Raw genomic sequence first — 27,736 nt, 5'->3', positions numbered from 1 at the left:
GCGTTTCCCGCGCCACGGCACTTCTCCCCTTAAAAGGACAATAGAGGCCTCGGGAGCGCGCTCGGCCGCCGGGCCTTTTCCCCTCCCAGCCCTCGACGCGCGCGCGCCCGTATGCAAATAAGTTCGATTCAGGAGAATTTTGTACCGGGAGCCGCGCGTGCGCAGAGGGAAAGCGGAATCTACACCTTCCCCGCCAGCGGTAGCAACTGCAGAACTGCTGGAGACAATCTCTCTAGACGAGGCAGTTGAGGAGGAGGGAGCGATTGGAAGGGGGGTTGACTTGGCGTGCACTTCGCCCCTCGGGAACGTTACTGCGCGTGGAACGGCTGCTTTTGGAAGGTGAGTAACTCGAACCATTACTGTGGTGCAAAACTGTCTCACGAGGCTTTGATTTCGGAGTGGTTTCTTTTCTCTTTTCACCTCACCTCACTACCTCCCCCAGTCCTTCTACAGACACACGCACTCATTTATACACACAGGAAGTTTTGTCTTGGAGGTGGCATTTCGGGGAGCGCTGTTTTCGTGATCTTCAGACCCCAGATTCTTTTGTATCTGCATGTTTAGTGTGCCCTTTTTAATTAGGGAGGTTATTTGAGGAAAAGCGAAAGTCTTGGGGTGGGGGAAGTGAACAGAGTCAAGAAAGGGGTGAGGAGTCGCCGGAGTTGAGGGATCCACGTTGAAGGTGACAATGACTTTTCGCAGCCGCAGTGTTCGCTGGCGAAAGGGAGCCCGGTGGCTTAAAGGCCCCAGAGAAAAGGACTTGCTGGCGATTGCAGAGGGGCCCCGGGTCTGTGCACCCGCGTGGGCGCGCGCCCGGGAGTGGCCGGGCGCCGTTGTTGGCCCTCGTGGTTTAGTTTCTTGCGGCCCCTCGCGCGTGTTGTCATGAGGGTGGACAATGAACGCCCCTTGCTCGGAAACTTAAGTTGCCGCCTACTTGCGAGCTGGAGGGCGGAGGGGGTTTAAATCGGCCTTTCGGGTCGGTGCCGGCGTGGCCATAGTGCACGCGGGTGGCGTTGTCCGCCCAACTCCGGAGGGATGCGGATGCGACAATGAGCAACACGCGGCCGCTCGGAAGCGGCCCCGGCTCTCAAACGCCTCTCCCCGGGCCGCGCCCAGACAGCGCGGGCGTCCGGGGTGTCGGTGGAGCCTCAAGTTTGGTTCGCAAATTTATTCACCTGTAGCGTATAAAGTGGGCGCCGCGGAGCTCTCTAGGGCGACGGTGCGCGGCTTAAGATGGCCAGTCGGAGCCGAGTTGACTCCGGGATGGAGGCAGCGGCGTTGTCTGCGCCTGAGGAGTGCGGGAACTCCGGAGGGCACTGCTTTTTGTGGGGAGCGTGACAGACCACGTGCTGGGGCTGCGACCCGGGTTTGGTCCGGGGTCCGACTGTCTGGCTCGCGGTTAGCGGGGAGATGTGGGCACTGTCGGGGCTGGCCGGCCGGACAATGTGACTTGCTGATGATGGCGTCTTGCCAGTTTAAAAAGCAGAGTGAAAGTCGCCAACTCTCGGCCGGTGCGGGGCGGGGGATCCGGGCATTTCTCATCAAGGACATTGCAAAACTTTGATTAAATGGGCCTACTGCTTGGGGAGGACGGCGGGACCGTCCCCGGACTCCCGGGGCGCAGAGTCCGGACCCTTCCCCTGGGCGATCGTCAAGTGTCTCCCCCTGGGAAACAATCCCACGCCCCTGATGCTGCACGTAGGCAGCGCCCGGCTGGACAGAAAACAAAGAGCTGCATGTGCCGGTGCGGGCCCGGCCGGCCCTGGAGGCGGCCGCCTTGCAGGCCGGGCCCTCCTAAGTTCGGGCGAGTTTCGGGAGGGGCTTTTGTCCCTCGGCCCCTCGCGGGGAAACTTTGGCGACGCTACTTGTGCGCGGTGCGGTGCCGGAGCGCGGGGTGGGGGAGGAGGCGGCGTGCTTCCTTGCGGTGGGCGGCCGAGGGGCAGCAGTCGGGGCTTGGCGGTGGAGCCGGGGCGCCGGGTGCCGCGACGGCCGAGGGCCCGGGAGAGAGCGGCCGCGAGGGCTCGGCCCGCTCCCCGGGGCCTGAGCCTGCGTCTGGGAGGTCTGTGGATCCGCCTTTGAAGTCGAACTGTTGCCATGTTTGAATTACGTCAGGGCAAAGCCATGAGGAGGAACAAGCCCCGGCAGCACGGCGTGCGGGAGGCGCGGCCTGCGGGAGGCGCCGGGCCGGCCGGGTGGGCGGGCGCGGGGCCCGTTGTTCCGGCGCAGGTGAGGGAGGCGGCGGAGAGGGACGCGCTTCCCTCCCGCCGCCGCCCCCTCCCCCGCGGGCAGCTCTCCACTGGAACTTTCCTCCCGACCCCAGCTGCTGTATTTACCCACGGGTCCGCCGGGGAGCTGTTCTGTTTGCTGCCTGGGTGTCTGTCTCGGCCGTCGCCGCGTGCCCGGGGGGAAGCGCAGCCTGGGGCCACCGCGGAGGACTGGGGCGGGACGGGGAGGCATTTTGCTGCTTTCGGGGAAACCGGCGAGCACCCCTTCCCCCCAGCCGAGCCGCAGTCCCCACGTTCAGGGGACCCAGCCCCGACGACACCCAAAAAGCAACCGCAGGGAACTTCGGGGCTCCCGTTGTCCTACAAAGGGAAGCGAGGACTGTGGGCGAACCGTTCGTGCAGCTCTGGTCTTTGTGTGTTTACGTGTGGGAGAGGGGGCCCGGCTGTGACCAGGGCTGTTTTGGTTGGGGTGGTGCTACTTGAGGTGGTCGCGCGGTGCAGAGTTTGTTCTGGTAACTCTGACCCCTACTAGATTTCTTTGTTTTTATTTTCTCGCTCTAATCTTCGATTACTCCAGGCACCCGGAAGACCAGGAATTACTGTGTCACAGCCAGACATGAAATGCTAGACAGTTCTCCCCATCTGTCCTTCCCCACACTCTTCACTCATATTATCCTAAGGAAGCTTAAGAAAAGGTCCCCCCCGACCACCCCGCCTTTCTCCTAATAATTTTTTTAAAAAATGAATTGGACCTTGTCATTAAAAGTACTCAAAGCACCTGTTTTTTAACTGGAGTTTGTCACTCTTGAGCGTTTTCATAATTTATGTTACAAAGCCGAACGCGTTTATTAGTTGCTCAATTTAAATAAACTTCTGGGACTGTTTCTGGTGGGCTGTGGCATTTAAAGTATTTACGTAATGGTTTGGGCAAGAGGGAATCTTTTGGCCTAAAGGTGTGCTCAGCTCAGTGTTCCTGCGTTATCTTCGGACGACCTTGAAGAAGCTAGCATGTAGGAGTTAGGCCTTTCTAGATTTTCTGTGGGGGTTGGGGAGGAAGCTGCTCAGGGAGATGATAAAAGGTAACGGCTAGGTGTCCCTGCTAGCTCTTCCTATTTCCTGTGAACTGGGATTGACCTGCTGGTTACCCCTCTTAGATTTTCTTTTCAAGCTAACTTTTTTTTTTTTTTGGTATGTGGCCCCAGGCATAGTTCAGAAATTATGCTGGTTTGACACATGGATGCTTCTTTGGTATTTGGGGTTTGCTTGCAGTCTAGACATCCGATAAGCAGCACTGTGTGTTGTTTCTTTCCTTATTTCTCCTGTATTTTGATCATGTTTAAGGGTTAGAATCTAAAAGTGGCCTTTACTGAAAAATAAAAATATCCTTTGAGGGCCACGCCCACACATACCAGAATATCCATACAAATTGAAACCAGTTTTGTGCTTTCATTGTTTTGCTATTCAATACACTCTTATCCCCCAAGTTTTGGTTGACCAAATGACAAATACCTACAGGCTGCCAATATTAGTACATTTCTGAAATGAATAGAAAGATCTTGTCAAGAGAATGAGAAACTTCAGATTTAATAACCTTATGGCTTTCCTTTGGGGAGTTATTTCTCTGGGTCAGGTATTTATTAATAAAACGCATATGAGGAGCTTTGCCAATACACTGAGATTCTTTAATTTGTTTTCTTAATTAGTATTTCATAGCCGAGTTACAGCTAGATTTCAATGTTCTGAGAAATTTCAAATGTATCTAGAGTTTAAGGCTTTTGTTTTAAATATCAGGTGATATGTGCAGCAGAGATTTGGTTTATCAAGGTAAATGAGTTGAGAGTGGGAAAGACAGACAAGGTCTCTGCTGCCTTCTCGTTTTGCATTACTTTTGCAAGAGATTGGAGATAAAAAGTTCAATACATAGTATATTCTAGAATCTTGGGTGGGCCTCAAGACTGCTGTTGCACAGTACTATTCTGTATATCTGGAACCTGAATGATCAGTTTTTTCTCCAGAGTTGGCAGGCAGACCTTGGGAAAACCTGGCTCATAAGCTCACAGTCAGGCAGATTTATGTCACAAAAGCACTTTGAGAATGATTTTCCATGTAAAATAAGTTTCTCACTGGGAAAAACTTAAAGCTAATTTGAAATGTAGACCAACGTCATAAGCTGTTGCAAGGACAAATTAATTTACCGTGCTAGGCACTTAGTAGGTTGCTTTAAAAGTATTACATTTTCTTTTTTTCCCTAAGCAGTGCTAGGCATATAATTGGCTAGGAAGGAGGGAAGTATATTTGTTGAGGCACTAGGTTAGTGTTCAGAAGTCTATGGGGTTGAAAAGATGTGATCCAAAGACCCTTGGTTTCCGAAGACGTGATCATGTTAAGCAAGTCACTTTGTAGTCAGATTGTGTCATCTGCAAAATAGCAATAATCATACCTTGTTCTCGGGGATGTAAATAAGTAAATCATGTGCTTGGTAATACAACCTGTTGTCCTCACAACTTTGGAAAGTAGATATTTTGCAGAAGACAAAACAGATTTGGATCAGTTTCCTTGCTGGAATACATAATTTAGTAAATGAGAAGTGGAAAGAATAATTGTTTTTGGCCCCATTCCCCACCTTCAGAAACTGTTTCTGGGAAGACACTGCCTTAAACTCCTGGTTGCCAATCTAATTCTGATTCAACCAGGTAACATCAGAAAGTCCAGTGGAAATCTAGAAAATACCATCTTCTTTCTGATTTGTCTACAAGAGTGTCCTATTATAAATTGAAAATATTTTGTTATCTTTTGGTTCTCCAGTTTCTCTTTTTCAGTCCCTTTTAATTGAATTTGCAACTGAGTGGTTTTCTGTATTATGGAAATGCAGCTAATCCAAAAGAAGGGAGTTTATTTTCAAGGAGAGTTTTCTTTTTGTACTAGAAATATAGAAGTCACAGACACATTTTGCTATTACATATTCAAGTACAAAAGTTGCAGTTTAACTAAAATAATTTTTTTAGCTTCATATTTAGTTGTTACCACCTACTATAAGTTTGATTTGGCTTAATGTTATTTTAATTTGGTTGATGTTAATGTATGCTGAGTTTAAATAGCTCTCGTTTTGAGATCCGTTTCTACACACATTGTTCTCTTAATCCTCCTTTCCTCTACACATGCCTGCTTGAAATCAAGAAATATTTTTTCTACCAATTGTTACGAAAACGTTGACTTGTTTGCTGTTAGTCTTTTCTGATTAAAGTCATTCATTTGGTTTACATTTCTTGGAAATCTTTAAAGCCCACTTTTTTTTGGGGGGGTGGTGCAAAAGTCTAGAAACTGAATGTTAAAGAAAAATGACATTGTTCAAAACATCAGTTTTTTTTTTTAAATGCATGTCTTTATTGTGGATACCATTCCTATTTCATGCCCTTAAAAACACTGTTCAGCTCCATTCTGTCTACCCCACACTTCTTAGCAAGTTCCACCCAGTTCTGTATACGAGGTACAGTCAGCACCTGGTTATAATATAAGACTTATTAATAGTTTCTGTCCTGTAACAGTTTATCATTGAGTAGAGGGAGCAATCCCCTGGAGGAAGGCATGGCAACCCACTCCAGTATTCTTGCCTGGAGAATCTCCACGGACAGGGGAGCCTGGTGGGCTATAGTCCATGGGTTGCAGAGTCAGACACCACTGAGTGACTAAGCACAGAGGAAACAATAGCTTAAACAAGTATGTGAAATCCAGTGTGTTTGTTAGGTATGGAAAGGTTTTGTAAAAAGATGAAATTCTCAAGTAATTTCTTAGGTTAAGAGGGTGAAGGAGACACCATTTGGACAGAAACAGCAGCCTTAAGTATTGATGTGGCTAGTTATTAAGGTTGATTTGACACTCCTGGAATATTAGAATTCTGTGTTGGGAGTAGCTGTTAGACAGGACTAGATCCTGAAAAGCTTTGAATTTCTTGCCAAGGAGTTTGGATATTATCCTGATAGCCAAGTGTTGGTACCTTGGAAGGAATATTAATATTTGAACTTTTTAGGATGATACCACCTATTTGAAGGGTGCAGCCTTATAAGTCAGTTATGAGGCTCTGACAGAAGTTCAGACACCATAATGAGGGACAAACAGACAATGGGAATGGAAGGAACATGAACCAGAGAAGTGAAAGAAGGAGCTTCTCTAAGGCTTCATCATGGAGATGGTAGAGGTCTTGCAGAAGATGAGAAGGGAGCATCTGGTTGACTTTCAAATTTTTTTATGTGATTGTGTGGATTAAAGCCAGGTTAGGTGAACATAAAAAGAATGTGTTTGGAAGAGAAGACTATATAATCAGGAGGGCATTTAAAGGTTAGGACTGCCAGTCCTTGTGCTTCAGAGAGCTTTAGGAACTTTCCTGAGATTCAGGTTGGACCAGGTGTGTGCTTTCTTAACATTTTTGTCAAGTTTGAAAATGGAGAACAACCTTCGTGGAAAGGAATATGGTGGTTTCATAAACTTAAAATCTCTGGAAATTTTAGGTTCCTCCTTCCCCACAAACTTGTTCTTAAAACCTTCAGAAATCAGGATTCTACCCTCATTTTAGTTGGGTGTGTCTTGGGACAGATAAGAGTTTATATTTCTATAATGTGCAAGTCATAAATTTAAGGAAATCATATACATACACTGATGTTTTCATATTCTTGCTCCACAGCATTCCTGGAAGGTAGAAGTAAGATTTTGCCCTAATATTACAGAGGACAAATAAAATTTGAGGTGACTGTCTATTCACTTGTAAAGACAGAAGCAGAAATATAGATTCCAGCTTGACTTCTTCATCACACTCACAATAGTCACATTTCTTAACTAATAATCATCCTTTAAAAGCAAATGAATACTACCCTCCCAACCTTTAACTTTCTCATTCACTGGAATTGCTCTTAATCTGGTATTGGAATACCCAGTTTTGTTTTGTTTTTACAGTATCAAAATGGGAAGACCTAGTATTTCTTTTTACACTGTCTAAAACGCAGAGACCTGGCTTTGTGATTTTTATTTTTAACTTGTGCTATGTCAGCTGAAGACTTAATTTCTGAGTTTGACCCCTTTCCTGTAGGAGGAGTTCTGGGGTCTTCTACTGAGCGTGGATTACATAGGCAGCACTGATTTTATTATATAATTTCTCAGTCTGGATACATGTTTGGAGAACATGTCTGTTTTTGGCAAACAAGTGGGCATCCACCACCTCTTTCTGTTTTTCTCCACGCAAGTTTAAATTTTTAAATTTCACTTGAAAAAGTGAATTAAGAAATTCAGAAACTTTGGTATTGGGATGTGGGTAGGTATCTACTAGAAGCAGGTAAAAGGAAATAGTAGTGTTTGATTGCCCCATGCTTTTCCTTAAGTACTACTGAAACGTATCTTTTTGTAGGAGAATACTGCAACCAAGTGGCCTAGCAGTGGGAGAACACAAAACAATCCTATTTGACTCTTTGTGAAGAGTGTTGCTACAGTTACACTGTTAGTGTTTACTAGATCCTGTACTTACATGTGATTAAAGATAGCATACTGTTGACCGAAATGGTGTTGAAGGTGGCATTACCAGTTTCAGGCACTCGAGATGGCACTTAACTTTGGATCATAAGTGCTTTTTCTTATTTATTTCTCTTCCTTTCCCAGAATCATGCCGTTTAAAGTTCAGCTCTAAAAAATGCATCTCCTTCCCTTCAGAGTTGTCTTTGGTTGCTTGGTGCCTTTCCTCTTTGTCCACTGCTGCTTCCTTTCCCACTTTACACATCTTTTGCTTGTCTCGTCTCTGCAGTTTCCGTCCCATTCTGTTCTGTCTGTTCTGATTTTACTAGCCTATTCTGTATGCTGTCTTGTGGAATATATTTCCTAATGTGTATCTCTTCATCTGTATGTCTTTGAGGAAGTTTATTTAAGTTCTTTGGGCTTTTTCAGATTCCTCTTTAGTTAAGTCAAGATATGTGATGATGACTAAAGTTTTGGGGTGTGGTGCTCTTGACTTAAAAAAAAAAAAGTAGTATAGAAGGGAGTAAAGTGAAAGTAAACCTCCTTCATTCTTGCACCCCTCAGAGACAATTGCTAGTTATTGGTTCTTAAAAGTCTATTTTAAAAAGCCAGGTTGTGTATTCAAGATCTCATTAAAAACATACTATATAACAAGATATCTTTAAAAAGTTCCCTCTCTGCACATGTTGTAGATCTACTGCCTTCTTTCAAGGGCTGAAAGGGTATCCTGTAGTGTGAAGACACCATACTTTAACCAGTCTGAGAATCCATGGACATTTACACTGTGGCACAGTGGTAAAGAATCTGCCTGACAGTGCAGGAGATACTAGGAGGTGTGGGGTCAATCCCTGGGTCAGGAAGATTCCCTGGAGGAGGAAATGGCAACTCACTCTAGTATTTTTTCCCAGAAAATTCCACGGACAGAGAAGACTGGTGGGCTATAGTCCAAGGGGTCACAGAGTCAGACACAATGCCTGAGCGTGTATGCACATACACTATCTTATGTGTGCTTTTTTAGAAAAGAAGTCTAGGTCATTTGGTTTTTTTAGAAAAAATCATTAGAAGCTATAGGGTTTGGTCTCCTGAAAATGAACAATTTAGAAATGTTTTAATTTAGGAGGTCACACCCCTGATTTGCATCAGAATTTCACTTCTCAAGATGGTAAGGACAAATTACAACATTAACTGTAAAAGCTGATTTATCATCATCTTTGGCATATTTACTTCTGTTTTCTTGTACCTAGTCCATCCAGTGCATTTTGAGTTTTGAAAAAAGTTTTTCTAAACATTTGTTTATTTTGTTTCTTGGATGTGTTGCGTCGTCTTTGCTGCACTGAAACCTTCCCTAGTTGCAGCAAGCTGGGGCTGCTCTCTAGCTGTGGTGCGCGGGCTTCTCATTGCAGTGGCCTCTCTTGCTGTGGAGCACGGACTCTAGGTAGGGCACGTGGAATCTTCCTGGACAAGGGATGGAACCCATGTCCTCTGCATTGGCAGGCACATTTTTAACCCCTGGACCACCAGGGAAGCCCCTGAAAGGTATTTTTGAATATAAGAAAAACAACTACCCAGAAGGAATCTAGAAAATGGAATTGGGGAAGTTATTACGTTGGAGGAACTGTTGGTGTCCTTCAAAGCATACCAACTAAGGTTACTGTCTGAGCCACCGGGGAAGTCCTGATAGATGTTACAGACATCATAATAAGACCCTTCTCCATTTTCCTAAGTGTTAATGGAAATCACACCCTTATAAGATTTGAAAGATAAGAAAATGCTCTGCAGAATTAAGATCTTCACCTCACTGTCTCCTAATTCCATGTCAGAAAGGGTACTAAAAGCTCTAAAATTTGCATTTTCCATGATTCTTCATACTGTTTCTTAGTTCATAGCAAATCATACTGTTCCTTTTGGTATCACTAAAGATTAAAAGAGATGATCTTTAAGCTTGGAACTATCAGAAAACTTCTTATACAGCCTTTACTATTGGTTGTGAAGATTACTTCACCATCATGTTATACTGTGCTCAGTAAACTTACATATGGGTGCCATATTAAGTGTACTAGGACATCATCCTGCTCTTTGCCTTCATAGTCTCATTAAATGAGATTAGAATTGGCTCTTTTGCATCTTGATAAACAGTGGTTACTTCATGCTTTCCTTGCTTCAACCCTAAGGATGCATTTCCCCATCCTTTCATTAAGTTGATCGTTGAATTTTTATGAAATTTACAGTTTTAAAGTAGATGAAACCCCAATAAATCAATCAAAACAAATGTTCAGAATTGATTGTTGTATTTTAAAAACTCACATTGCTGTCTTTGTATGCTATTTGTTCATGTAATTACAGTTATTTCTCTTATGGCTTTTGCTGACTTAGCTATTAACTTTAATCTTTGAGATTGAATTAAATTGGACAGAACAGTAATTTCAGCATGGTTGGTTTGTCTTTAACTGTTACAATATTTTTTAAAAATTATGGCTTTTTGGCTGACAGTAGGTAAAGAAATGCCAGTGAAAGTGCTTTAGCAAAACTGTACAAATGACAGTTTTTTAAAAAAGTTTAATCCACAGATTTATTGAGTACGTATTACATGATTGACAATATTCTAGGTGCTGAGGTTACAAAGATGAATAAAGTAAAGAGAATTCCAAACCCAATCTTTTTATTTTTAGAAACAAGCTTATTGTAACAATTTATATATCATAAAATTCACTCTCAAAGTATACAATTCAGTAGCTTTTAGTATATTTAGAGTTTTGCAACCACCGCTACTGTCTATTTTTAGAAGGCAAATGACAGTTTTTAAATCAGCATTTTAAGTCTTTTATTTTTGCCTTCATTTCAAAGGTAAATTTTCTTCTGATTCTGCAAATACACGCTTAAGGGTGATACTATATGGAGTCTACTCTCATCTGTAACTATTCATCAATTAGGAAGCAGATGGCATTGGCTTCCTTCTATTAAAACACTGCTGAGTGATGTGACATCTGTAAGAATACATGCAAAAATAACTAACAATTTGAACAAATAGGTTGTTCTGGAGGAATCATTTAATACTGCACAAATGTGAGCTTAGGAAAGAAATACTCTTTTTTAAAAACTGAAGTTGATTCCGTTTTATTATGTTACTTATTATTTTTATTATGTTAATTTCAGGTATACAAAACAACATAGTGATTCAGTGTCTTATAGGGAAGAAGTATTCTAAAGACCACTTAGTTTGTTGAGATAATAGAAATCCCAAGTTTAAAATCAAATTGTGCCATGCTCACTCACCACTTTCTCAAATATATAAAGTAACTTGGTTTCAGAGCCATTTTGTGTCTTAGTTTTTTCCCAGGGATTAGAAAAGGTTTTTTATTTTTCTAAAACATTAGTGGGTTTGTAGGTTTTGTGAAAATACTTTCAGTTACTCTCTGGCCTCCCCAAAGCTCAAAATGGTTAAACACCAATCACTGCTTAAGTGGGTTGCTCGTAAACAAAGCCCAGAGTGAAACCCCTGTGTATTCACTGCAGATTCCCAGGTGCCTCTCAAGTGCAGGAATAAGCTCAGAAAAGGTTTACTAGGTTTATTAAGTAGTCATCCATTAAAAGGCTCGTGTGCTACTTGCGTGTTGCATCAGGACGGGTGCCTGCCTCCTTACTGCACTTGGCACTGAGAGAGGGGGAACCCTAGAATTTAGACTCCCCACTCAGCTGCTTAGGCAGAAGAGTTTTGTCAGGAAAAACAAGGTTGCAGAGCTACATAAAAGATATCAGTCGGAAGACATCAGGCTATTAGATTTTCTCTGATGTCTAAGAACATTTCTCAAGCTGAAGAGTGGATTGTTTCACTTACTATTGGGTAAGTTTTGTGGCGATTCCTACCACCACCAAAAATTGATTCACAGTCACTGCTAATGAAAAGGAAAGTAATATTTGGCTATAGTCTTAATATTCCCTAGCAGCTTGCCAGCATGATAACTGACACAACTATGACTTCTTGGTCAATCAAATCCAGCCTCCGTGAAGGTAGTAGTTCATATCCTGGAGATGACCTGAATTTTTAATAGTTTTGATAGTATGCTTATTATTTGTGGAAGGAAGGGGATTGTGAGGGTAGAATAGTCTGTCCTGTAATGGGATTTGGCCTGTGTGTTAATGGAATGAACTGGCATTTCTTGCTGTATTTCCTCTGTCCTTGCTGAGAACGGAGAAGGGAGGTTGAAATTTCCTAGAGCTATTGATGAAGCTGGCGACTGCAGGAGGATCTGTGGACTTTTGACTTTGATGATAATGGAAGGTATTAGGGGAATTTGGAGAGGCCGCAGGTTAGTGTAAGGACTAGAAAGAGTTGTGTTACATTTTTGCCTCAAAACAGGAATATACAAATTAAAGCAGTAGCTTCTACTTTCTTCATACTTCTTTTAAAGTTTGTATAAACCTGTGTCGTTTGACATTGTTTTTTCCAAAGCAGTGCATGGCCATTTTCTTCAGAAGGCAATTTTCTTTTCATTTATCATGTGAATTTTTGTTAGACTGAAAAAGAAAATCTACTTCATTTCACAGGTCTGTACCTTTTCCTACTATATATTGAGCACCTTTCTCATTTTTTTTCCCCTTCAAAAAAGTCTCACTTAATGAAAACAATTACCTTAATCAACTAGAAACATTATGTTCTTGTTTAACAATTCTTAAACTAACTTTTAGTTTAGAATTAATTATTGAAATACATCAGTGGCCTTCTGATGTATCACATCTTTCTTTTACTTGCCTCAAAAACATCAAAGAACACTAGTCCCTGTTTAAAAGGAAAACTTAAGTGTTTGACTAATTATTTGCTGATAAATTATTTTCTTAAAAGCAAATTTTAAATCCTTTGTATTTCAGAATTGCTTCATCTCAGACACACACAGGCACACACAGAGTCTGATTATTTGGTTATTTTTATAAATCACTTTCATAAATACTTACTCTGGTATGGCTAACCAGAATTGGAGAGGAATGAGGTTAGGGAAGAGGTCATTCAAAGACAAACACAAGGCTTTTGTTTTACTCATATATTTGAGTGTATTTCTAAAAGAACTTTTAAAAGGATGGCATTCCTTTTAAAATGTGGTTATAACTCCTAAAACTGTGGGTACAAATCTAGTTAATTTTAATAACGTTCTCTTATGCTTTAGGCGCGCACACACATGCACACACAACAGAGGCCCTGCTCTGGATTTGTCCTTTGGGGTTTAGTTTCTGTTCATTACATTTTCATCACCTCTTAGTCCAGATGTTTTGTGAAGTTGGTCCTTGGTTTGGATATTCTAAATTATTTATAAAGTGTATGTTTACTACCAGCTGCCTTTTGTTGCAACCAGCCCTGGAGTTCTTTCTTCCTTCCTTGATGGATGTTGAGGGTTTTTTTGATCATGGAAATCACAGTTTATCTCACTCTACATTTTTGAACATCTGCCTCCCACTATTAGAGCTCAGGCACAGCACCTCATTGAAGAACTTCAAAAAGCTCTGTAACGACTGAGGGGCAGACCACTGGTCAGGCAACATGAGCTCACTCTTAATCTGTCTTAATGATTTATGAAATTAGCATTCATAAACTATAACCCTAGTTTTTGTATGTTTTACATCCTCCTTTCCGTAGTTTCAATTCAAGGATAACTTGCCTGCTTAGAACTTCCCGTTTATCACAGAAGAAAGCCCCTCTGATTTCCCATAGGGCAAAGTAGTGTGGGTTGATGCATATTGAGTTACTTCTGTGCTTAGTATCAAATTGTAGTCCTGTGGTAAATGCTCAGAACTTTCCAAGAGGGGAATCACAGTAATGCAAACATGCAGAGTAAAAAGGGGTACCTTTGATTTTAGGATGTGTCCTCCACTGTGTATGATTCCGGTGTTTCACAGGACAGTGGAGAGAGAGAATTTGTTGTATTCTCTACTTTGTTGTTGGGCAGTCACTCAGTTGTATTTGACTCTTTGCAACCCCATGGACTGCAGCACGCTAGGCTTCTCTGTCCTTCTCTTCTTAGCATCTTGAGTTTTAGAAAATCCCTGCTTCCTGCAGTTTTATTTTTTTTTATTTTTTATTTTTTTCATACTATTCTTATTAGAAAGAGTATCTCAGAGGTATGAAAAAAACAGGGTCTAAAGATTTCACAACAGTTGTTACCATCAAACCCATTGCTGCTGCTGCTGCTGCGTTGCTTCAGTCGTATACAACTTTGTGACCCTATAGACGGCAGGCCATCAGGCTCCCCCGTCCCTGGGATTCTCCAGGCAAAACACTGGAGTAGGTTGCCATTTCCTTCTCCATTCCTGCAGTTTTACAGTGAGTTTTTGCCAGGATAGTAGAAGGAGGTAGGAGAAGCCTTGTTACATATCTGAACTGTTCTGTTTGTTTTAGACACTTGGCATGCTCGTGTGCCAAGAATTGAGGTAGATCCAAGAGGTCTTCACCAGAGCCCTCCTGTCTGTCTTGGTCATGTAATACCATGTTGCAGGGGGAGGGGTGGAGCAGAGAGCTTGCTTTTAATGGTTTCTTGTTATAGCCCTCAACAAAGCTGTGTCAATTCCCTTGGCTTTACAGGCTATTGCCCAGAAGAAAAGATGTTTGGTTTTCACAAGCCAAAGATGTACCGAAGTATAGAGGGATGCTGTATTTGCAGAGCTAAATCCTCCAGTTCTCGATTCACTGACAGTAAACGCTATGAAAAGGATTTCCAGAGCTGTTTTGGGTAAGATCATGTGATGTTTGTACCATTTTTAGAGTGAAAAAGATCACAGTATAAGGAAGTATTTCTAAGCAAAGGGATTGGAACAATGCAATAATAATTAAAATCACTCATATTCTAATCTAGGTTGTTTCAAGGCACTTGCGCTTAAATCCAAACAATACTGAAAGCATACCCTTTTTTTTTTTTTTCTAGATTATGAGGAACTACTAAGTTTATTGTGAAGCCCTAAATCATGGGGGAGTTGAGAGGGAAGCTCAAAAGGGAGGAGATGCATGTATACTGATAGCTGATTCATGTTGTACAGTAGAAACCAAAACAAGATTGTAAAGCAATTATCTACCAATTAAAAATTATTTTAAAAAAGTTATAATAGAACCTTTCATTGTTAACTTCAAGATGTATAGAGAGATTAAAAAAATAACCCTTATTCTCAGAGTAATTGTCCTCCACTAGTACTTTGTATTGTTTTTCTAAGTTATACAAATAAATTTTAACCCAATCTGCTGAGGATCCTAACAGGGTTTAATGTTCTGCCCTGAAACCTGTCAGGGTACATTAGTTTTATTTTATAATTTTATTCTTTATTTTTTCTTTTGACAGTAAACCTCTGCTTAATAAAATGGAATTTACTTTTCAAAAAATACTTGGATGAAACAAGATACTTAATGTTGAGCCATTTTTGATGTTAGAAATTAATTTCACCCCTGTGTTTCTTATCAAAACATTCTGTTGATTAGTTATTGTTAATCCTAGACTGTATTTATTTTGAAGGTTGTCAAAGAGTCTACCAACCAACCTTGCCATTTGAAGTCACATTTTTCTCTTAATGCTTTATTTCCAATTGTATATATAATAAATGCTATTAGTATTTTTCTGTATATATTTGTAATATAGAAATATGTATAGTAAATGAAAAATTCCTCAGAGAGACAATTAAAAAATAACTTGGAAACTATACATTTATTTCCCCTTATGCAGATACATTCATTAAAATAATATTACAGTGCCTCTCTGGTTTTGTTTGTTGTGAAACTAGAATATCATGGCACATTATTTTACTTAAAGGATAGCGTTTTATTGCTTATGTATCTATACATTTCAAGAAAGATTAATTGGACATCATTGTGTAAAAACATGGTGACCAGGATCTTCTCTAGGTCTTAAATGTTACCGTTGTTTAATTTAAAAAAATTCTTTATTTTAAAATGACCAAATTGCAGCACATATAAGTTAATTAGACTTCTGAAATATTCTACAGAAACAGTAGAACTGGATCACCCCAGACAATTGGAAATAACATCTATAAACTATAAATAGTGTTTTTTCTAAAAGAAATGTACTTCCATGAATTCTTTTATGTAAAGGAGACGAGTAAAGGTTTGATCGTTTTCTTACCAGGTTACATGAGACTCGTTCAGGAGATATCTGTAATGCCTGTGTCCTGCTTGTGAAAAGATGGAAGAAATTGCCAGCAGGATCAAAAAAAAACTGGAATCATGTGAGTTTATCTTTTCCCCTTTTTCAGTTGTACCTCTGTTATATTTAAAGTAACACTAGTTTTTCCCTTAATTTAGGAAATAATATGTTCCTGGGGTAGAAAAGTCTGAAAAAAATAAAGAAAAATACTAATTGCTGCTTAGATATAATCATTTAACATTTTGGCATGTATTGTATTGAATTTACCCGTTTTGGAGATTCACAGTGTACATTTAACATATTTTTAGGTTCAACCCAGAAATTCCTCCAGTTAATTAGACATGAATCCTTTTTTCATCTTTTAGGACAACCGATTTCCTAACTCATGTTGGTACTAAGGAGCACATGAGTTTACATTCAGAACTGGATTTAAACCCTCCTTTTTTACCACTTACTACTTGTGAACTTTGGACAAGTGACATTTATTTTATTAAGTGCAAAAGAGGATAATAGCCATGTCACAAAACTATTGTAAGAACTGAATGAGATGATATATATTAAGAATAATTAGTAATCACTCAGTTAAATAGAAGCTGTTTTTATTCTCTGTGTTAAATTGAGATTTGCATTTCACTTAATAATGTCACTAGAATTCTTCAGAAAATATTTTCAGTGACCAGAACAACACTGTTAAGTGTTATTTGTTTTTCTATATGCTAGCTTTCAGAAGATTTATGACATTTATATAAGATACTTGTTTTTAAGCAGGCAGGCATTTATTCTTTACATTTTTTCTTACGCTAGCCTTGTAAGCTGTTCTTTGGTGACAATGTTACATTATTATAATAGGTTTCTGTGTGTCTGTTAACTTCTAAAATTGTGAGTTTTTCTTTATGGAATAGCTTATGTGGGGAAGATCCAAATTGTGATTTTGAAGGTGATGTCAACCTTTTTACATCAGGATACATGCATGCTAAGTCGCTTCAGTTGTGTCTGACTCTTTGCGACCCCATAGACTGTAACCCACCAGGCTCCTCTGTCCATTACAGAAGGATAGAAATCTGCAAATAGTAAATGTGAATGAAGACATGAGAAATGAGACCATATGGGGCTAGACCGGTGGCCTTGCCGGGCTGTGGCAGAACATGCCATTGCCCGCACGTGGCTGACCTCAGGCTTAAGGGTGTGTAGTAAAAAGAGCATAAAGCATGAGTCTGGGCGCCTTCCCTACCTCCCTTTGCCTATTTACTAGTTTAGTGAAATAAGGCAAAATACATAGTTTAATATCTCTTGGTTTTCTGTACCCTATAATTGGAATAACAAATTACTGCTTACTGCCTTGTGGTGAAGTTAGAATCAAAAGTATATGAAAACGTTTTGTAAACTGCAGACATCATCCAGTAGGAATGTTAATTGTTGTAAGGTCTGGTTTTTCTTAACCTACTTGGCTCATTTTCACCATATATAAAACCTATATAAATTTTTTGTCCAGCTACTCTTGCTGTTACTACTTCAAAGTAAAAAAAAAACCCTAGATAAACTGTTTTTAATACCATGTGATGATTCAAAGTGCACATGAGCTCTTAAACACTGAGTAGAAAACTATGGTTCTCAAATTTGGCTCCTTCAAATAAGCACTCATCTGAACTAAGAGAGTGCAGAGGTGTCATTTTAAAAATGGTATTAAATATTCAGTATTTTCTTCCAGGTGGTAGATGCAAGGGCAGGACCCAGTCTAAAGACTACACTGAAACCAAAGAAAGTGAAAACTCTATCTGGAAACAGGATAAAAAGTAACCAGATCAGTAAACTGCAGAAGGAATTTAAACGCCACAGTAAGTTGGATATTGAGACATGAGGATTAAAGAATGGATGTTTTGTTTTTGTCTGCGGGTGGCACGTGGCATATGTAGACCATTTTTTCTTTTGTTGCTTTTTTAAAAAAGAGTGGGAGGCAGTGTTGACTGGTAGAGATATTTTATTTCTAGGAAATCTTGGAACTTTATCTTTGATTTTGGTGTCTTAAAAGTACTTTCATTAGCCACTTCTTCAAACTGTACTCAGAACACTTGGACCATTCTCATTTCTTTATTGACATCTTTTCTAGAAGATTAATGTTTCAAGTTTGTTTACTTGATTTTTACCCTTAAGGAGATTGAGGCCTGAAGACATGCAGAAAGGTATGTAAATAATTAGTGGGCAACCTAAGACTAAAACCCAGGTTTTCTGGAGAGTAATTTTGGAAATCATAACTCACATATTGCAGCCTCAAGATTTTTAGGTTTAAAGGGGCTTGGTGTGTTGGGTCAGAGGATGGGAAAGAAATGATAAATTAATAATAAGTTCATCTACTTTTATGGGAAGTCAACTGGGGGCACAGGACCTGTTGTAGTACTTCTGTATTTAGTAATTTAAATTTTGAAAAGGAAATCCACTGTATATAATGTAATTATCCCCAGGGGGTTTGAGGCAGTACTATTGAGTCAAGCACAATAGTGTTTCTGCAGGAGAAATGTAGACCTATTTATATCGGGGGAATAAACTAACTGTATATAAACTAGTCATGTTTGCCCACCTGATTATGGCCCAGATCAGGCCAGATTTTGTGGCCAAATGGGTTAGAGATAAACGTTTGTTTTGAGAACCTTTTCAGAATTGTGGTGGACCTATATTGGAATTTTCAGGATTAAAAAAGATATGGGGACTTCCCTGGAGTCTAATGGTTAGGACACCACTATATGGGGCATGAGGTGTCACTAAAAAAAAAAGATCCGTAGGGGCCTTGTTAGACAAAATATTATCAATCAATGTTTGTATTAGAGTAATGGAGAAAGTTAAATTTACTGATCAGACAGAAGGCAAGGAAGGAAGGAAGGAGAACTATCATCTCTTGAGCATTTTGCTATATATACCAAGCACTTTACAATTATCCCAGTGATATCAGTTTTAGAGATTAGGATAGGAAGTACAAGGTAGTGGTTTCACCTTGATCTGAGGTCACTTAATAAGTAGTAGAGATGAATTTGACCTGGGGTTTGTCTAATCTCAAAACCCTGAGCCCTTTCTACACAATCATCCTGCTCTTTTGGATAGCATAGCTTATGCCCCAGGACCCCAAAGTCTTTCCAGATCTGCTACTAACTCCATGCTCTAAGTTGGTGTTACTAGTGAGTTGTTGGTGCTACTAGTCCATAGTTATTTTGAAAATATATTTAATTTAATTAATTATGTATTTAATTAATATATATTTAATCTTTGGGTAAACTTTTATAATACATTGGTAGGAAAATATTTAGACAACATCAAATACATGTATATTTTAATCATAGATGTTTCTTTCTTAACCAGCTATCACCAAGGGGCAAATAAAAACTGACTCTACCCTTTATTCTCAGAAAATGTTTTAGTGAACGTTTAGAAAACAGTAATTTTCTTATCATTTGAGGAGTAGAGAAATTGAAAGTTCGTATGTATATTCTTAGCATCTTTAATTATAGGGAAGGTGACACCTAACTTTTGCCTTACCTAAGGGAATATGTCCAGTGTAATTTTAGATTTTTGTGATAAAGCTATGTTGTGGAGGGGTTGGAGATTGAAAATTAATGGGTTTGGAGACTCAGTGAAATAAGATTTTCTAGGTGCATTGTGAATTGCTGGCAGCTGTGTGCAGTGTAACAGTTCTGAGATATTTGCATTTTTATACATCACCCACTAAATGGTTTCTCTGCCTCTAGTTACATGTTTACTTCGGTGCATCTCGCATGTACCTGACATGTATTCCTCTTCTTGCAATGTTCTTTCCTTTGTGATATATTGGAAAGGCATTGGATCTAAGGCTTGAAGATCGGGATTTGAGTTATAGTTCTTGAACAAATATATGACCCTGGTGTTGCTTAACATTAAACTACAGTTTCCTAATCAAGAGTAGTGAGGATAAGCAAGTAAAAAGGGCTTTTGTAAAACAAAACAAAGAAAAATAAATTCCTCTAGAAATGTTAGCCTTTTTTTTTTTTTTTTTGTCATTTTTCCTAAAATCTGCCATGATTCTGGTTGCTGTAGAATAAAATTGAAACTCCCTAGCAAGTCTTGGGGTATCTCCTTTAGAGTAAGGTCAGTTCCCTTACTGTGCATGGTGTATTCTGTGTCCATCACTTTGCTCATCATCCCCGTCTATCCATGTAGGGGATGGCATTTCCAAATCCTACCTGATGTTTAAGATTTTAAAAATTTCAGTTCTTTGAAGAATTTCCAGATTTACATTCTAGAAGACAACTGCATTTCTGTGTGTAGTTAATTGTATCCTGTTGTCCCAGGTATTATTAGATTAAGCCATATAAAAAATTTGCCACTTTTATAGTTAGAAATGGACAAATATCATTGCAATTCCAAATGGTTCATAGATATTAAGCACTTACTAGGATAGTGCATTTTCTTCAGAAGCATAGCACTGCTATTGCTGTTAATTATTAGGGAAGTTTTTTAAGTATTCCCATAGCCTTACTCCTTTAAAGCCTGCTATTTTTTTTTTACATTAAAAAAATATATTCTTTTACCATTATGGTTTATCATAAGATATTGAATATATTTCTCTGTGCTATACAACAGGACCTTGTTTATCCATTCTATATGTAAAAGCTTCCATCTGCTAAGCTCACCATCCACTTCATCCCACCCCAGCCTCCCCGCCTTGGCAACCACAAGTCTCTTCTCTATGTCTGTGATTCTCTTTCTGTTTCATAGGCTCATTTGTGTCATGTTTTAGATTCCGTGTATGTTATCATGTGGTATTTGTCTTTCTCTATCTGACTTATTTCACTTAGTATGATAGTCTCTATAGTTGTATCCATGTTGTTGCAAATGGTATTATTTTGTTCTTTTTTATGTGAAGCCTGCTGTTCTTAAGAATTTTGTTTGGTTGTTTTTTCCCATGGAGTTTAAGCTATTCATAGATCGGAAGTAAATGAACATATCAAAAACACTAATGGTGCTTTCTTTGTTTTAGATACTTAATATTAAATGCTATTTTATGTAAAATTTTGTTAATAGAAAACACTTGTGAGCGCTGTTCAAAACAGCTTTCTTCAGTCTTGTTTCTCCCCATGCAGGATGTGACACAAGGTTTGTTGTCTAGTGGATACTTCATGAATATTTGATTGGTTCTCTAAATTGGAGGATTGTTCTATCCACCTGTTCTGGGAGGGGGGGAGTCTGCAGATAAAGGTGAGGTGTGTAGTAGACTCAGCCCCTGTCTGATATTTCTGCTGCTGGGAATAGCAGTAGGATGGCTTTATAGCTCAGTGACCATTAACCAAAAGATTTATATTCTGGTTTGTAAATGTATGTGATATCTTCTGAGGGCAAAAATACTAAATCATGTGTAGCTTGTATCTGATTAACTGCCTTTATTCCTTACTAAGTTAGAATCTATTGTTTTTGCTTTATAGGTAAGGTTTCATTTTTCTTTGGATGCTTTCAAGATTTTTCTCTTTCTCTTCAGTTTTTGGGAGTTTAATTATAGTGTGTTTTCTGGCAGAGACGGTAAAGAACCTGCCCTGCAGTGCAGGAGACCCAGGTTCAATCCCTGGTTTGGGAAGATCCCTGGAGAAGGGAATGGTTACCCATTCCAGTATTCTTGCCTGGAGAATCCCACGGACAGAAGAGCCTGGTGGGCTACAATCCACGGGGTCACAAAGAGTCAGACCCGACTGGGTGACTAACACTTTCACTTTGGCTTTGGTTCCTTTGGGTATAGCCTATGTGACGTTTGCTCATCTTAAATCTGTAGGTTTGTCTCTTGCCAAGTTTCGCACATTTTCCACCATTGTATTTGAGTACTTTTTTACCTGTGCCTTCTTTGTTCTCTTCCTTCAGGACTGCAGTCACATGGATGTAGATTTTTTATCGTAGTTACGCAGGTCTCTTAAGGCTCTTCATTTGTTTTCTTAGTGTTGTACAGGTTGGCTGATTTCTGTTGTTCTTTCTTCTGATTCATTGATTGTTTCCTCTGTCCCCTCCATTCTGCTGTAGAGCCTGTCCACTGTCCTGTCATTTATTGTATTTTTTTCACTTTGGATTTTAGTTCCTTGATTCTTTATAGCTTTTTTTTTTTTTAAAACTGAGACCTGCTTATTGAGTTTATGTTTCCATTTATTTTAAGATTGTTTGTAAAGGCTTACTGAAGCATTTTTTGTCATGGCTGCTTTAAAATCTGTCAGATAATTCTAACATCTCTGTCATCTTGGCATTAATATATTCTTGACTTTTCATTCAATTTGAGATCTCCCTGGTTCTGGATATGATGTGATTTTTTTTTTTTTTTTAATTGAAACCTAGACATTAAAAAATTGTGTGATGAGACTCTGAGTTTTATTTAAACCTTCTGTTTTAACTGGCTTTTTTTTTTTTTTTTTTTGGTCAGGGGGTAAATTGGAGAGGGGCACAGCCTTGTTACTGCCAGGTGGTGTTAAAAGTCAGGTTCCTCACCCAACCTCTATAGATATCTGAAGTGGGAGTGGCTCCTGACTGCAGCTGGGTGGCGCTGGGATGGGAATTAAGGCTCCCACGTGGTTGGGGTCCTCCTGTTCTTGGTGGGCCATGGTGAAAGCCCAGACTCTTTAGTAGGCTGTCACTGCCATCACCCTGGTGAAGGTGTTGGGGAGGCCTCATAACATTCTTGATAGGATGGAAATCTAGGCTTTCAGTTGGCTTTTGCTAGGGTCGGTGGGGGTAGGGACCTGTTTTTTCTGTTTGGCTGCAGTAAAGTGATTATTGTGTTGTAAAGATTTCCTGTCTTGCTAGACTGCCCCTTTCTTAGTCCTCTGGCTAGAGAGGGCCGACTTTTTTAGGGGTGTGTGTGCGTGTGTGTCTCTGTGTGTACCCTCTGGCTTTTCTGAATTACTGGCTTCTTCAGCTTCAAGACTGGGATTTATAAGGCAAAAATAAAACCCATAAAAGCTAGGGTGCTCACCTCCACATCCTTCCTTAAGTGTTAAGGCCTCTAGCTGTTGCCAACTTTTGGAGTCTTTAGTTTTGTTTTATATGGAAGAGAGGAAAGTATGTCTACTCTTAGTCTTACCAGAAGCTCATTTTCTTTTAGATACACTTTAGTACAAATACAGTAGAATAGAAAATAATTTTTTTCCATTTTCAACTATCTCATTCACTGTGTTTTATGCTGAGGCTTAGTTGCGTGGGCATATAACGAAATTATCATTTTTGTTTTCTCTTTACTTCAGATTCTGATGCTCACAGTACAACCTCAAGTGCCTCTCCAGCTCAGTCTCCCTGTTACAGTAACCAGTCAGATGATGGCTCAGATACAGAGATGGCTTCTGGCTCCAACAGAACGCCAGTGTTTTCCTTTTTAGATCTCACATACTGGAAAAGGTAAAAGCAACAGAAAATATCTCTCTAACCAGCAAACCTTCTTAATTACAGGCAACCGTTTCCCACTTCCTTAGCAATTATATGGCATTTGGCAAACCGCTGGTAGCATGTGTGGTTGGAGGTGGATTAGGCAAGAATGGAGCTGAGAGTTTGGATTTTGTATGTTTTTCCTATTAAAATTGATTTAAAATAAAAACCATGTTAAGGAATCTAAACTTGCTATAATGGAGTATACTTAGCTATTCAATGTGACCAACTCTCCCACTGAAAAAAAGTAAAAAGACCAGAAGTATATATGTATATTTATGTCTTTAAAAATGGCATTAACAAGTAGACAAGTTAATGAGGAATATATATGCATGCTCAGTCACTCAGTCATGTCTGACTCTTTGTGACCGCCATGGACTGTAGCCTGCCAGGCTCCTCTGTCCATGGGATTACCTTGGCAAAAGTATTGGCGTGGATTGTTATTCCCTCCTCTCGGGGATCTTCTCGACCCAGGGATCAAACTTGTGACTCCTGCGGCCGCTGCGTTGGCAGGTGGATTCTTTACCCCGTAGCAGCCTGAGAGCCCCTAATAAGGGATAACCAGAGGCCAGATGCCATGTGAATGAGAAACTCGAAAGTCAAAAAAGAGATAATAGACTAGGAAAGAGAGAATAGTGAAAGAGAAAGTGGTTAAGGATTTTCTAGTTCACAGATTTGGGAAGACTAACGAGTTAAAATCAAGGTAATAAGCAGTTATCATATGGGTGAGGAAAATTCACCCATATGACACATTATAAGCAAACTGTGGAACATGGGAGGCAAAACAGTTAGTGAGAAAATAAAGACTTTATTTTCAGAGGAACAACAAACACACAAGGTGAGTTCTCAGCATGAACAAAGGATGCCATAAAACCATAGGTTTAACACCTTCAGTGGCCCCAGAGATAATAGCTGGGGGATAGTTCTCGCAGGCAAGAGTACTGGAGTGGGTTGCCATGCCCTTCTCCAGGGGTTGAACTCACGTCTCTTAGGTATCCTGCGTTGGCAGCCGGGTTCTTCACCACTAGCACACCTGGGAAGCCCTTATGTGACAACAATAGCATGCAAATCAAATTAGTCGGAGTAATGGGAGTTAAAATGTCCTCCTATCTTTGTATTGTTGAGAATAACTATTGGGTAACTTTAAAGTTTGATTAATGAACTGTTTAACCACTAAAGGAGTAAAAATAAGAATGTAAAACCTCCAGAGAAGAAGAGAAAGACCAAGAATTTACAAATATACCTAGCAAGATAAAATGAAGAAAACTTCTATATATTTGTAAATTGAGAAAGCTTGGGTCGAGAAGAAAGTGTAAGTTAGAACATCCTTATAACTAAAAAATAACTGAAAAATACCACAAATCAAAATGTGTGCCATGAAGTTAAAGAGGTAAATGGAAGAAAAGTTGCTTTTAGTACTTTCTTTTAACATAAAGATTTACAATAAACGAAGTGATATATATCCAGTTTATAGATTAATAAAGAAAAAAATAAAAGCAAGGAAATCCTAAAGATAGAAGTAGGAATAGATGGAGTAGAAAACCAATATGAAGGAATAGTATCAGTAAAGCCAAGAGTTGGTTCTTGAAAAAGATGACCAAAGAAGTTTCTACAGATCAAGAAAAAGAGATAGTCCCTTGTTATTTCTTATTTCTTAGATAAGAAAGTGATATTCAACTCTAGACAAACAGAGGTTTAGAAGACAAAGGATATTATAAACAACTTTATGCCAGTAAATTTGAACATACAGGTGAAGTGGATACGTTAGTAGAAAAAGACAGTTTACCAAAACTGTGCCAAGACTTGAAGAGTCACATAATAAAGAAAATGGATTCAGAGGTCAGAAGTCTTCCCACAAAAAACCCCAGGCTGAGATAGATAAGTCCTACTGAATGTTCCAGAAACAAATGAATCTGATCTTGCACTGGCTTTCCAGATTATGGATCAAACAAGGCCTAGGCGCCAAGCATTCTGTGAGGCTAACATACCTTTGATATGTTATAAACAGTTTATCATAAGTATATTAGATTTATTCTAGGGATGTGAGATTGTTTTAAGCATTAGAAAGCCAACTAACATAATTTGACAGTTACTAAAGGAGAGGGGAAAATGCCTATCGTATTAGTGGTGTATTGAAGATATTTGATAAATTTGAACTTTGCTTCAAGGTTTAAAATAAAACCTTTAGCAAAATAGGAATAGAAGGCAACCACACTGATAAGTACTTTGTATTTTCAGGTAAAATCGAACATGTTCCTGTTCCTATATTTCAGCAACATTACCTTCAGACATGTGCACTGATATGTGCAGCATGTTTGTAATAGCAAAAATTGTCCCATCAGAAGAACAGTGGATAGCCCTTTCACTGTTCACCTAAACTATCACAACAGTGTTAATCGGTTGTACCCTAATGCAGAATAAAAAGTTTTAAAAAGGAGAGTCTGCAAACTGTGGTATATTCACATGGTGGAATACCGTACATATGTTAAAATGAAAAAAAGCTCTAATGGTATAGTATATTTGAACCTCAGTTATTGTTGAGGAAAAAAATTGCAGCATACAGTATGATTCCATATATGTGCATTTCTGTATCTATTTTTATTTTATATGTTACATATATGAGATAACAAGCAATATGTTTAGAGATGCAAACATGTATACAAAGAAAAAGGGGAGTGATAAACCTAAAATTTTAAGGAGAGAATGAGATTGAGTGGAGTGGGATTGAGAAGAGCATACAGGGGGATTTCATAGGAAATAATCGTTTTTTTCCTTAGAGTGTATGATCCATGAGTGATTTGCTGTGTTGTCATTTTTGTATGCCTTTATGTGTATTTGATAATATATGTATATATTTTTTGTCTGATCAATATTAAAACCGCCAGCTGTATCAGCCTGTTCATGGTGGCTGTTTTTCTTTAAGATGTGGTGACTTTTGGAAGAAACAGTTAATAACTTTAGGAACAGCCTCTGAAACTGAGGAATACCTTCTCCCCCTTAATATTTAATAAGATTCAGTGTGGGATTTGGGCTTTCCTGGTGGCTCAGCTGGTAAAGAATCCGCCTGCAGTGTGGGAGACCTGGGTTTGAACCTGGATTGGGAAGATCCCCTGGAGAAGGGAAAGGCTACCCACTCCAGTATTCTGGCCTAGAGAATTCCATGGACTACACAGTCCCTGGGATCACAAGAGTCACACATGACTGAGTGACCTTCACTCACTCACTCAGTGTGGGATTTAAGGGGCTTGGGTAATTCCCGTTACCTGGCAGATTGAGGTCACTCTAGGAGACCATTCGTTAGAAATTTGATAAGATTGTGGATGTAGAACCTTTCTTTGATCATACTCTACTAGTCATAATGATTGGTGTGTATGCGTGTATGTTAATTGCTCATTCCTGTCCAACTCTTGGCTACTCCATGGACTGTGGCCCGCCAGGCTCCTCTGTCCACGGGATTCTCCAGGCAAGAATACTGGAGTGGGTTGCCAGTTCCTCCTCCAGAGGATCTTCCCAACTCATGGATTGAACCCAAGTCTCCCACAATGCAGGCAGGTTCTTAACCATCTGCGCCACCATTAAACCAGTATGATTGGTGGATTGTTCTTTTTTTTTTTTTTTTTTTTGTATTCTTATTCTGGTTCTCTCTCCATTTTTTCTTTTAGACAGAAAATATGCTGTGGCATTATCTATAAGGGCCGTTTTGGGGAAGTCCTCATCGACACACATCTATTCAAGCCTTGCTGCAGCAATAAGAAAGCAGCTGCTGAGAAGCCGGAGGAGCAGGGGCCAGAGCCTCTGCCTATCTCCACTCAGGAGTGGTGACTAAGCTTTATGTAGAAGGGGAGCAAAAACGATTTAAATTTTGGAAAACAAAGCAACAAAATGACCCTCCTATTTTTAATTTGGATACCTGCTATTCTGCCAAAAGGTGGATTTGTAGAATAGTTTTGAATGGGTTATTTTTCCTCCAGTTCCACAAACTCTGAAGCCAGTGAAGCTTACTAAGAGATAAAAAAGAAGTGTACATAATATTTAAGATGCTGAGTATTTCATAGGAAAGCTGAATGCTGCTGTAAAGTGCTCTTTAAGTCTTTTTAAAAAATCCCCTTCTAATGAATGAAATTAGGGGAATTTTCAGGGGACAGAGATGGGATTTGTTGTATGATAAACGTATGTAGTTTTAGTCTTTCTATTTTGAGAAGCAGTGGTTGGGGCATTTTTTAAGATGGCTGGCTACACTTGTTTTCCTTCATTATAATAAATTTGTCATAACTCAGTAAACATGGACTTGCCCCTAGAGGTAGTTGTTAATAACTGAAATATTAAGGTCTTGCCGAGGTTCTGGTGATTCAAACCTGTACTACTGAATATTAAGCAGGACAGACAGCGCTCTGGTGCGCATATCTTGAAGGAGGAATTTCTAAATATGCAGAGGTAACTTGACTGTATATGTTGCATCCTGTGTCACCT

General features: G+C 39.7%; 1 protein-coding gene across 1 annotated transcript; it reads left to right on the top strand.

The window, feature by feature from the left end:
* LOC120858534 (SIN3-HDAC complex-associated factor) lies at positions 1 to 27,701 on the top strand. The gene is made up of 6 exons (XM_040234653.1): positions 1 to 339; positions 14,290 to 14,437; positions 15,836 to 15,935; positions 17,562 to 17,688; positions 23,089 to 23,239; positions 26,929 to 27,701. Exons 2-6 carry the CDS (start codon positions 14,310 to 14,312, stop codon positions 27,086 to 27,088), a joined length of 666 nt encoding a protein of 221 aa, XP_040090587.1. The 5' UTR covers positions 1 to 339; positions 14,290 to 14,309; the 3' UTR covers positions 27,089 to 27,701.
* The last annotated feature ends 35 nt before the right edge of the window (positions 27,702 to 27,736 follow it).

The sequence above is a fragment of the Oryx dammah genome, unplaced genomic scaffold (assembly GCF_014754425.2).
Source record: "Oryx dammah isolate SB20612 unplaced genomic scaffold, SCBI_Odam_1.1 HiC_scaffold_29, whole genome shotgun sequence".
Lineage (NCBI taxonomy): Eukaryota > Metazoa > Chordata > Mammalia > Artiodactyla > Bovidae > Oryx > Oryx dammah.
This window is presented reverse-complemented; position numbering and strand designations above follow the sequence as displayed.

Excerpts from the sequence above, each read along its gene's own strand:
- LOC120858534 (XM_040234653.1), top strand. The coding sequence starts at position 14,310 with ATGTTTGGTTTTCACAAGCCAAAGATGTACCGAAGTATAGAGGGATGC. Across the intron at positions 14,438-15,835 it reads GATTTCCAGAGCTGTTTTGG|GTTACATGAGACTCGTTCAG; the intron begins GTAAGATCATGT and ends TTTTCTTACCAG. Across the intron at positions 15,936-17,561 it reads CAAAAAAAAACTGGAATCAT|GTGGTAGATGCAAGGGCAGG; the intron begins GTGAGTTTATCT and ends ATTTTCTTCCAG.